This window comes from Meles meles, chromosome 3, assembly GCF_922984935.1.
Source record: "Meles meles chromosome 3, mMelMel3.1 paternal haplotype, whole genome shotgun sequence".
NCBI lineage: Eukaryota > Metazoa > Chordata > Mammalia > Carnivora > Mustelidae > Meles > Meles meles.
In genome coordinates this window covers 97,968,444-97,980,908 of record NC_060068.1, presented here as the reverse complement: position 1 = coordinate 97,980,908, position 12,465 = coordinate 97,968,444, and the positions used below count along the sequence as shown (strand labels likewise).

The 12,465-nt window shown below is 37.5% G+C and overlaps 2 protein-coding genes across 3 annotated transcripts in view; one reads left to right on the top strand and one right to left on the bottom strand.

Moving 5' to 3' along the window:
• The window catches only part of PLPP1 (phospholipid phosphatase 1), a 100,515-nt gene that overhangs the window by 58,291 nt on the left and 29,759 nt on the right, over positions 1-12,465 (bottom strand). Inside the window, exon 2 of one of the 2 annotated variants that reach the window (XM_045998835.1) lies at positions 3,217-3,371. The exons of the other annotated variant lie outside the window; for it this stretch is intronic. Coding sequence (XP_045854791.1) covers positions 3,217-3,371 — 155 coding nt within the window. The remainder of the gene's footprint in view (positions 1-3,216; positions 3,372-12,465) is intronic. 2 annotated transcript variants of the gene reach the window in all.
• On the top strand, positions 8,228-10,059 carry LOC123937956 (cytochrome c oxidase subunit 7B, mitochondrial-like). Its single transcript, XM_045998837.1, has 2 exons — positions 8,228-8,289; positions 8,520-10,059. Exons 1-2 carry the CDS (start codon positions 8,237-8,239, stop codon positions 8,713-8,715), a joined length of 249 nt encoding a protein of 82 aa, XP_045854793.1. The 5' UTR covers positions 8,228-8,236; the 3' UTR covers positions 8,716-10,059.

Sequence of the window (12,465 nt, the reverse complement as noted above, 5' to 3'; positions counted from 1 at the left end):
TTATCTTTATATATTATTTATATTATCTTTATAAATTATAAAAAGTTTTATATTTATCCATTATTACATATGTATTTACATATATTTTAAAACTATATATATAGTTTTCTGAATGTTGCATCTTTTTGATTAGCTGATGAATGCACTTTTTAAAAAAGATGCTAGAACTCAGATTGTTTAAAAAAAAGTTTTGGCCTTAAAAATGTTTTATCGGGGGGCGCCTGGGTGGCTCAGTGGGTTAAGCCGCTGCCTTCGGCTCAGGTCATGTCCCAGGGTCCTGGGATCGAGCCCCGCATCGGGCTCTCTGCTCCGCAGGGAGCCTGCTTCCTCCTCTCTCTCTGCCTGCCTCTCTGCCTAGTTGTGATTTCTCTCTGTCAAATAAATAAAATGTTTAAAAAAAAAAAATGTTTTATCGGGGCACCTGGGGGGCTCAGTGGATTAAGCCACTGCCTTCGGCTCAGGTCATGATCTCAGGGTCCTGGGATTGAGCCCCGCATCAGGCTCTCTGCTCCGCAGGGAGCCTGCTTCCTCCTCTCTCTCTGCCTACTTGTGATCTCTCTCTCTCTCTGTCAAATAAATAAATAAAATCTTTAAAAAAAAATGTTTTATCATCTGGGGCTCCTGGGTAGCTCAGTTGGTTGGGCATCCGACTTGGTATCTACTCAGGTCCATGATCTTGGGGTTTGGGATAGAACCCCAGTTTGGGCTCCCACTGGGCGTGGAGTCTGCTTAAGATTCTCTCTCCCTCTCCCGCTCCCTCTGCTCCCTTCTTTCGCTCTTCCTCTGATTAAAAAATGTTTAATCATCCAAAATCTTACTATTCAAATTATAAAGTATCTGTGTGTATTAAGTTACATCAAATGTAAATCACCTTACAGAAAAGTAAAATTGTCTTCTACATCTAATGTTACGTAAATTATTAAAACAAAAAAACAAATTTACCCTAGAAATTTGCAAGAAGACCCTTATAATACTCCACAAGCTATCAGCACATTTAAGGCCCAGAAACTGACCAATACTACTACTTCCTGCCATTTTTTAAAAATATTTTATTTATTTATTTGACAGAGAGAGAGAGATGTCACAAGTAGGCAGAGAGGCAGGCAGAGAGAGAGGGAGAAACAGGCTCCTCACTGAGCAGAGAGCCCAATGCGGGGCTCGATCCCAGGACCCTGAGATCATGACCCGAGCCGAAGGCAGAGGCTTAAACCACTGAGCCACCCAGGCGCCCCCTTCCTGCCATTTTTTTAAAAAATTAAGCTTTATGGCTGTTAAATGCATCTTCATATTTATTAATAATGCAAAAACATTTGTTATAAAAATTAGTAAAAACTAAATTTTAAAAAGCTTAGTAAAAACTAAAGGAACAAAAACTTAGTAAAAACTAAATAAAGGAATAAAACTGAATTTTCAAAGTGCTCATAATGATCTATAAGACTGTCCAACTAAAGGAAGCAACATCAAAATATGAACTGTCTTCAGGCAGTACAACTACAGGTGATTTCTTTTTCCTTTTTAACAGATTTTCTTAAATTCAGAAATGAGTATTATTTTTTTAAAAAGATTTTTATTTATTTATTTGACAGAGAGAGATCACAAGTAGGCAGAGAGGCAGGCACGGGGTGGCGGGAGCGGCGGGGAGGAAGCAGGCTCCCCACTGAGCAGAGAGCCAGATGCAGGGCTCCATCCCAGGACCTGAGCCGAAGGTAGAGGCTTAACCCACTTAGCCACCCAGGCGCCCCAGAAATGAGTTATCTATTATTTTTATAACTAACTTTTTTTTTAGAAAAAGATGAAATGTACCAAGTCAAATACCTAGAAGTAACTTCCTGATTTTCAAGGAATTGTCTCCTCAAAGAGAGGGCTAGTTTTTAAAAACCTTACCTGGTGATAGCTGCTCAAAATAACGGCTACAAAAAACACCCTGCACTTCATACAAGCAGAGTTACAGTAAGACTGTACAGTCTATTTTCATCTAAGTGTCAGTACTATATGCTTTGCTGCACACTGTTTCGAAGGCTAAAACAAAAGTTACCAGTTATGGTAGAATTTATTTTTTTGGGAAAAAGTAATTACCTCCATAAACTAAATCCCAGATATTTCTCCTTTTTAATGTTATAAAAGTAGTTATGATCAAATTAGAATATGTAGAAAATATATGGAAATGTTTACTCTATCTTGATATATCACAAAACCCAGCCCCCTTTACCTTCATAATATAGTGCTAAACACCATCCAGAAACAAACAAAACAAAACAGCCTGCTAGCCAAAAAGAAAAAAAGAACTCAGATATGAAATGGAAAACTAAAGAACTAGTTAGGTTATTATTCTTAGCCACATCAGGGCAAAATAAACAAAGAAAAGCTAGCCTGTCCTATTATGGAAATAAGGCTGCTGTGTTTGCTACGACAAAAATTTTCAAGTCAACTATTTAGCAAAGGCAACAGCCAAGAGAGAACTGGTCAAAGGAGAAATACAGCATCATCACTGGATGCAATCCCAAGACAGTCAAAGAGGTAAATCTTTGCTCCTTCTCTTCTATTTCCAACACACATAAAGAGAAACAGGATAGGGCAAGATTCAGTAATCACAGGCAAGGATAAAGAAAGTAATCACAAAATCTCAAGGACCAATCTTAAACCTAATTTATGAAACTTAACCTAGGAGGAAAGTTTCCAGTTATTTAAAAAAATGAAAACAAATATTATCTAAAGATCAGTACAACTTAGAAAATAGGTTTGATGTATTCTGAGGATTTTATTTTGTATATGTATTTATATTCTTTCTGCTGAGTTGTCTTCTCAATTTTAATGAATAAATCTATCTCCTTTTTTATGGTTTCAATATTCATTTAAATATGATAAAAGAAGCATCTTAGTTTCGACTCTACCATAAAATAGCTTGACCAAGTGTCTGAGCCTAACTTTCTTCACTTACATATAGAAAGGTATTGGTCCAAATGACTTAAATGAACCCTTCCATTGTAAATTAATCATTCTATAGTTCTTCATGAGGACTTCAAGTTATTTTGGGTAACATTCCCCTTTAACTGAAGTAACACTGTCCCTAGATGAAAACAGGTATATTCCCCCAGTCATTCACCACATCAACACTGGTGAAGACAGTACTAGAGATTTACTTCCACCCCAACTCCATCACTTCATCCATCCTCCAGCACAATAAACGCATCACTACCTACTTATTTATTTACTTACAGAGGAAATGGGTAAACCAAGCCCCACTACGGAGAGGACAGTGGTTGTGACGGTACTGTCATGGTACGGATACTGGATGCTGTTGTCTTTACAGAAAAAGCCTCTCTGAAATGGACTTATTTGGCCCAAATTTAGAACAGCCATAGGCATGGAAGCTGTTGGGGAAGGGAAAAAAGATACACATGATTAAATTCAATTCACTTCATTACGAAGGAAACTCTACTGAATGGGATGCAAATGTTAACCATATTTGGTCCTTTCTGAAAAGGATCAATACTCAAAATTACCCAAGAGTAGAAATAAAGGAAACCATGCACCATTAGCTTGTCCATATCAGCCCCACCCGTATCAAGTATTAATTCTCTTGCTTGCGTTGACCTCTGATTTTAAAGACAATCAATAAAAGACATACCCAGAGAAGGGAGCAAAATTGGCCCATAGAACAATAAAGCTGAAAAAACAGGAAGCTTTCTATTTTACATTTTGTAGCTAGTTTATTTTTATCAAATTGATTGATATTTTATATATGTTTAAGAAAAAAAGGGAAAACTATACATTTAGTTATCAATAATATCATAACAGCCAAAAATACTCTGGGGGGGAATAGAAACCTTTGTTTCACATTAAAAAGCAAATTAATAGGGTTAGGAAAAAATAGAAACTATCAGCGTATTTGATAATAAAAACAGAAAGAAACTAGGCTTTTTTTTCCCAAAGATAAATTTAAAATGATTAGCCCTGCAAGACTCGAAATCACTTGAGCCAGTTATACAGGAATAATATCCATTTCAAATTTTTCACCCAAGTGAAGTGAAAGACCAAAGAGAAGTTAAATAACTTAAATGAGTAGCTTTGTAGTATGTTGAAATTTACTATGTTTTTATGCTTTGTTTTATACAATTCAAACACTCTCGCCTCTACTCACTATATGTTCAGCACTAGTTAGGCCACACAAAGGGAAACAAACTAGTATAAAACTGACACTAGATTCAAGAGCCTAAACATTATGTGTAGAAACAGAATGTATATTGGAAGAAATTGTTTAAAATGTAATACCAAGATAGCTATGATGGGGGGGGGGGGGTGATGAAATTGTTCTGCATCTCAACTGTGACGGTTACCCATAACTCTAAGCATTTGTCAAAACTCACAGAATATACATCAAAATAAGTGAATTTTACACTATGTAAATTTACAAAGAAATACCATAAAAAAAGACATTAAGTGTGTCTAATTTCTAAAATGATATAAAAGGTCCTATAGGAACTCAGAGGTCAACGTGAACTAGAGTAATTAGAAAAGACTATTTTTAAAAAGGCAACTGAGTTGAACTTGTAATAGCAGGTAAACCACAGGCAATAGGGAGGAGCTCAGGGAGAGCATTTAGTGGTACAAAAAAGCAAGGTCAGCATGAGGTCGCACTAACAAGAGCACAGACGGAATGAGCAAGGGGTTTTCAAGGTACATAACATTTTAGAGCCAGCCTGTACTGCATGCTCACACATGCCAGGCACTGGGCTACACAGATTAACTCCATTCTTACTTATAACCCTGCAGGTAATACCACTTCTCCCATTTTTCACATAAAGTTATTATGAGGCTTAGACAAATGTGGACCCTTGCTGAAATAAATAAGGAGTAAAACCAGGATTCCAGTACAGGCTGTTTCCACTGTCATTGTATATGTGGCTTCCCATGGTGGCAAGTGATCTGGATAAATTAAGACATGAGAACTGTGACAAAAGATGGGAGGTGGGAGACTGATGATTTGAAAAATCTTGTTCAGTATAAAATACATATTATGTTCATAATGAAAACTGAAAGTTAATGGAACAAAATGTTCTTTGCTATGTATAACTCTTAATTCAATTCTGTGGTTTCTGTTTTTTGGGTTTTTTTGTTTGTTTGTTTTAAGATTTTATTTTTTGACAGAGAGACAGCCAAAGAGGGAACACAGCAAGGGAGGTGGGAGAGGGAGAAGCAGGTTTCCCACTGAGTAGGGAGCCCAATGTGGGGCTCGATACCAGGACCCTGGGATCATGACCTGAGTTGCAGGCAGACGCTTAACGACTGAGCCACCCAAAGGCACCCAATTCTGTGGTTTTTAATGGGAAGAAGAGAGCTTGAGATTTTCGCATTTAGTAAAAAGAATTACATATTTACAATACTGGCCTAAAAAAGGACTTTTCCTGTGGGAAATAAAATATCACTGCCTTCTTTGCTCAGTCAGGATCAGCAACAGGGTAAGATAGGGGATGCTAGGAATTAAAAAAAAAAAAAAAAGTAGAAAGGAGACCATTTCATATAGCCTTGAAATAATCCAGTAATTAGCTGAGAAGTAGTGTGTTAATAGTGAAAACAGAAGAGAATGCACAAAGGAGTGTTCTGAATATAGAAATGATTTAACTTCATGCTTAATTACAAGTGCTGAGGCTGACCTGAAGAGGACACTTCAGGGTTTGGCAAGAAAGAGAATGGTGGGCCCACTGACAGAAATGTGAAGCTGTGAGTGGGACATGGCTTATGTTGGAAGAAAATTAGTTTAGTATTGAGAATATTGCCTTTGGGGTGATCTGGTAACTTCTTAACTTCTCAGCCTCATCTCTGACTCTTCTCCATGCAGCCCTTAAGATTCCAATCACACTGAATCATTTGCTGTTGCCTTTCCATGTTATGTTTTCAAAACCCTAGGTGGCTTTATTTACGTTCAGCCTTCTACTGGGGATATCTGCTCTCTCATTTCCCCTTCAGTCCAAGGCAGGCATGCCCTGTGTATTGGTTCAGTGGCAAATTATACACATATCTATCACACTATATTTCATATTGCCTATGACATTCTATCACCAACTTGAAGGCAAAGACTATCATTCGCATATTCTTTACACCAGGCACACACACACAGAGGACTCTGAATAAAAATGCACTAAATGGCTATAATGGGAAACAATCAGAAATAGAAAGAGATACCCAAGATACTGGCATTAGGAGGTAGTAACTTAAGCCAGGGAAATGCAACAGATCAGAAACAGCCTAAAATCAAAACTAACAGAAATAAAACAATCAGCTAATGACTAAATATCTATAATGAAATCATGGCAGACTTTAGGAAAAAAAGGAAGAGAGGATGACTACATGCTCTAGAGGGCAGGGGTTGTGTCCATTTTGTTCAGCAGCACACAATGGCCATTCTTGCAAAAGAATGAACAATAAAGAAGTAGGGCAATGTTGTGATACAAAAGCCAAGAGAAGTAGCTTAGAGTAACAAGTCAGTATCTGGGCAAAGGTAGGATGCGAATACTAAGACATCAAGGAGAGTGAGACCTGAGTAGTCTCTGAGGTCTGAGGAAAAAGGGATCTTGGGATAACCACACTTTTATTATAGTATTATGCCACTTCCACTAACAGAGCAATATCTTTATGAAGAAACTTCAATAATGAACTTCAATACTGGGTTGTCATTGTCTAAGCATGAATATCTTTCTTCTAGTTAAATATATTACTATTATTTCCTTTATTACTCATATATTACACACACACACGTACATTCCTATGAACTGAATTCTGTGGCCCCCAGAATTCTTATTTTGGAGCTCTAACCTCCAATTTTTTCATATTTAGAGGCAGGTCTTTTAGTAGGTAATTAGGGTTAAATGAGGTCATAAATCTATTAACTTAATCCAATAGGACTGGTCTCATAAGAGGAGGAAAATAAAGAGATCTCTCTCTCCCTCCATGTACATGCACCAAGGAAAGGGCATGACAGGACACAGGAAAATGCAGCCATCTATAGGCCAGGAAGAGGGTCCTCACCTGAACCCAAGCATGCTGGCATCCTGATATCAGAATTCTAGCTTCCAGAACTGTGAAAAGATAAACTTCTAATGTTTAAGCCACCCAGTCTGCACCATAATGTCACAGCAGCCCAAGAAGACTAGGACAGATAAACACACACACACACACACACACACACACACACACACACACACACAGAGGCAAATCTAACCTCCCCCTCAAGAATAAACAAACACCTCTATTTTAAAAAGCAACGGAATGGGGAAGCTGGGTGATGGACACTAGGGAAGGTATGTGTTGTGGTAAGCGCTATGTATTGTCTAAGACTAATGAATCAGAGACCTGTATCCCTGAAACAAATAATACATTATATGTTAATAATTTTTTTTTAAAGATTTTTATTTATTAATTTTGACAGAGAGAGATCACAAGTAGGCAGAGAGGCAGGCAGAGAGAGTGAGAGGGAAGCAGGCTCCCTTCAGTGCAGAGAGCCCGACGTGGGACTCGATCCCAGGACCCCGAGATCATGACCCGAGCCGAAGGCAGCGGCTTAAACCACTGAGCCACCCAGGCGCCCCTATATGTTAATAATTTTAAAAAGGAAAAAAAGGCAACGGAATATTCTCTGCTATAAAGATTATTTTCAACAGTAATTTGGGGGGATAGTAATGGAGAGTACTGTGTCTAAGTATTATGGGAAGATACTTCTCGAAATAAACCATTTCATAAAATATATATATCATTATATAAAAGATATAGAAATATTTTGACCCAAATCATAATTCGAGGAGTTTTCTTAATTTAACTATTTCCATATGAGAAGTCGCTTTTTAAAAGTTCTTGCTAAACGTCTTTCAGTCTTCTAAAGACACCTGTTAGCCATAGTATGTCTGCTCTTAGTGCATGCCTTCTAAGATATACAGAGGAAGATAAATAAATGAATACCTCGACAGATAGATATGCTTCCTATATTCTCCTTCAATAAAGTGATAATTGAAATCTCTCCTATACTATAGTACATACATCCTTAAAGACATGGTATTACAAAATATTCCAAAATTCCAAAAGGATAAATGGAATTACTCTCAAACACATTTTAAAGAGAAACTAATGTCAGTTTTTAGTATGTAGAAGCACCAGGTTTTTCAGGTCTCTTTGCAAGGGGACTTGTCACAAAGCTGTAGCAAAGCAGTTGCTGCAGTTGCACCACCCTGTCTTCAGCTTCGGGATGTTTCTCATGGTCAGAAATGCTCTTAGTCGTCTCCAAGATCAAAGCATGCAGTAAGGGACGCCTGGATGGCTCAGTCAGTTAAGCATCTGCCTTTGGCTCAGGTCACCATCCCAGGGCCCTTGGGATGGAGGCCCACAATGGGCTCTCTGCCCAATGGGAGTCTGCTTCTCCCTCTGCCTGCTGCTCCTGTTTGTACGCATGTGCTCCGGCTCACGCGCACATGTCTCTCTCTCTCTCTCTCTCTCTGACAAATAAATAAAATCTTAAAACAAAAACAAAGCATGCAGGAAGCAACAGCAATACAGAGGCACCAGAAACAGACACCTAATTTCCATGACAAATATGGTAATGCTGTATTAGCCAGTGGAGCTACTTTCTGTGTTGCTGTACGTGCATACACAACAACACAAACTGGAACAGAATGGATCTTGTTCCCTGTTGGCAGCGTCACCCCAAAGGAATGGAGAGATCAGTAATCATCCCAGCTGGTATAATATTGAATGGTTTCAAAACAAATTCATAACTGATGCCAAGTAAAAGCACAGTGCACCCATTAAAATATGGCATGATTGAAAAAATAAAGCACATCTGAAACCTAAAAAAAAAAAAGTTTGAGGCAACAATTTTTAAAAAGTGCTAAATTTACTCCATGAGAAGAACAAAATAAAAATCTAAACATTATTAAAGTGATTAAATGGACTTCAGTACCTACTACCTCCCCCTGTTTTCTCAAAAGATCCTATTTCAGACATCTAAGTAAGTATTATGCCATCCAGGGAAATTCAAGTGTCCATTCTCTTGAAAATCTCCCTTCTTATTCATTCAGACATTTCAATTCCTATTATATTGCAGCTATAGTGCCAGGAAAAAAGAATGGAAGGGGAGACAAATGAGTAAGAGTTCACCAAAAAATGTTTAATAAAAGAGATAGATAGTGCTACAGGAAACTAACAGCTATAATTACAAGCAAAGGTGAAGCTTAGAGTATTGAGACAATGCAGCAATCAGGACCCCAGCAGGAAACAGCACCCTTAAATGGAGAAATTTAAGAACCGCTTAATAAAGGACTATTTACAAGGTATGGAAGATGGTAAGAGTCAAGAGACAGTGCAACCTCCTGAAGCTGCCACCCGTAAGCCTTAAAACTACAAAGAGGACAGGTTCATGAGAACTGTGACCTCTGGGAAAGCCAACAGCACATGAAGTGGCAGGAGAAGCCAAAAAAATAAACACAGCAACCCTACTCTCCTCCTGCCAATGTTTCCCATTGTCCAAACACATCTAGAACTCAAAGGGCAAGGTCAGTCTCCTGGCACTGAGGGCAGAGTAGGCAATGATGAGAAACGGTCCACAGGAGAAAATGGAATATATCCAGAGCCACATATCAGAACAAGGTAAAACCAGTTAGGGTCTCACCATGGAATAGATAATAAATAAAAGTGGGTAACCGGAAAGCCTCATCAATGAACTATTTACAGAATCTGTACTAAAACTATATATTAGGAACTTTAAATTTTATTCTATGGGTAAAGGAGACACACAATCCAATCTGTACTTTAGCAGGCGGAAAACTCTGAGAAGAGCCATATAAAGGAAAAAGCAGTGTAAAGTTAGAATAGAGGGAAAGTCCAGAGCCAAGAAATACAGTGTATTTCTTGTATGTTTATGAGAGATGCTGAGGGCCTGAAATAGAGAAGCAATAGCTGGAATAGAAGAAGCAGATTCTAAATACGTTTAGGAGAGAACTCTAGGCTATGTCTCTTGAAACATATACATGGATAGATGTCTTTCTCTTACATACATCTACCTACATACATTCAATCTTCGGTATCTCTCCAGAATATATTTTCCACTTTTCCTTTGAGTAGGTGACTGTTAGCATTCCTCCCACAATCCTGCTTACAATAAGCACTTTAAGGAATATTTGTTGAATAAATAAATGAACAAATGAATAAACAAGTGAGCAAAAGCCTCTGAGGCATATAAAGCCTTTGTGTAACCATAAACTTAGGTTTTCAAATGTTTTAAGTAACTTGAGTCTTTTGGAAAGAAACATTTAAACAAATAAATCAAGAAAAGACCCAAAAACAAAAACAGAAAATGGATTATCAATCTGAAGTTCAAGAACATGCTAGGGAAGCACTTCCAATTCTGTGTTCTAACAACTATTTCTCAAGCATGTTTTCCACTGGACACCCAAAATGTTGACACATAAAGATGAACAGGCTGATATACCCATGTTGACTGCTACAAGAAATTTATAGTTCTACAAATGCCTGGAATCCTGAGGGCAATGCCTGTACACAGAAGGCGTCAGATTTGGCTATTGTGGAAGCCCTTCTCCTGGCAGCACCCCTTACTCTTTCCTTAGGGAGTAAAGAGGTTGGGTCCCAAACTAATCCTCTTTACTAATTCCCCCAAAACAGAGGCCCACAACTTCCCTACCAAAAGGCATAAGGATCAAATGTGAAAAAGAGAGGACAGAAAGTATAAAACATTAATACTTCAAGACAGGACTTTACAAATAATAATTAACAATCAGCTCCAGATCCATCTTTTCCTAGGTTCTTCTCTAGAACCACTAGAAACAATCAGATCTGAAACTTAATCACAAAGCACACATTTACCTACCTACCCGTAATAGTAGTATTGGATTTCCAGTCTCAGCACCTGCCTCTAAACATCTTCAGAGTTAGCAAAGAACTTTGTTCAAGATTCCCACATAAAATGTTTTCATACACTGTTCAACTCTATACTGTGCCCTCTCAGTAAAACGGATAAACCATAATGTGGTATTTTATTCACCAATAAAAAATATTTGCTCTTTCCAGAAATACCTAAAATAATCAGCAGCCTAACTCGCAACACTCTTAAATAGCCATCCTGCTGGTCTTGCAGCAATTTATAAACCCAAATCACAAAACACAAACATCCTTAGAAGAAAGGTTTCCTTTATAGTGAAAAGATTAGTATTATGGTTGTGGATTTTTACTCTGAGTCCTTATAGGTTTCACTACTCAAAAAACAATTAAAAACAATTAATCGTCTTCCACAGCCATTCTCATATATGTCCAAGAAGAAGAATAAAAACTAACATGTATTGAGCCACTATTATAGGTCACCATCATGCTAAGGCACATACAGTGTATGTTATCTTCATATAAAAACATATTAGGGAGCCTAGGTGGTATGCGTCTGACTCTTGATTTCAGTTCAGGCCTTGATCTCAGGATTGTGGGATGGAACCCCACCTCAGGCTCTGTACTTAGCGCAGTCTGCTTAAGAGTCTCTCTCCCTCTTCCTTTGTCTCACACTCGCTTGCTCTCAAATAAATAAATAAATCTTTTTTTAAAAAACTGTACTTATACTTCAGACTTACTACCAAAATCTGGAAAAAATTTTAAAACCTAATGAGTGTGTATGGATCATATACATAGAAATATGTCCAATATATTGTTAAGTAATCAAATAAACTATACAAACACTATATTCAGTATAATTTCACTTACATAAAACAAATTATGTGTTTGTACCTAAACTGTCATCAGAAAGCCTAGAATATATCACCAACTTTTAAGCAGTTATGTCCAGAGATGGTATTCATACAAATCAGGAAGAAAACTGATTTTCTACTGTATATACTTCCATGTTTGAATATTTTACAATAAAACAAAAGGCAAAAATAATTAATTTTGAAATTTAAAAAATACTTTATCACAATGAAGAAGTTTTTCATTGTATTTCCTGAAATGCAATACATGCAACCTATCTGAAAAAGTCCTATCTATGGGAAATATATTGTTTGAATCCAGGACAAAGCAATACATTGTTATTTTACTCTCCTGTTTAAAACAAAAAACAAAGCAATAGAAATCATCCCTTCACTTTTTAACCTAACAGGATCAAAAAGAAGTACACTTACAGTGAAATAATTACTTTGGGGATGTCTGCTCTCATAATTTTTGAGAGCTATGCTGATCTATCACATATTAAGTAGATAAATCAAAACTCTATATCTAGGGGCGCCTGGGTGGCTCAGTGGTTTAAGCCTCTGCCTTTGGCTCAGGTCATGATCTCAGGGTCCGAGGATCAAGCCCTGCATCGGGCTCTTTGCTCAGTGGGGAGCCTGCTTCCTCCTTTCTCTCTCTCTCTCTCTCTCTCTCTGCCTGCCTCTCTGCCTACGTGTGATCTCTGTCAAATAAATAGATAAAATATTAAAAAAAAAA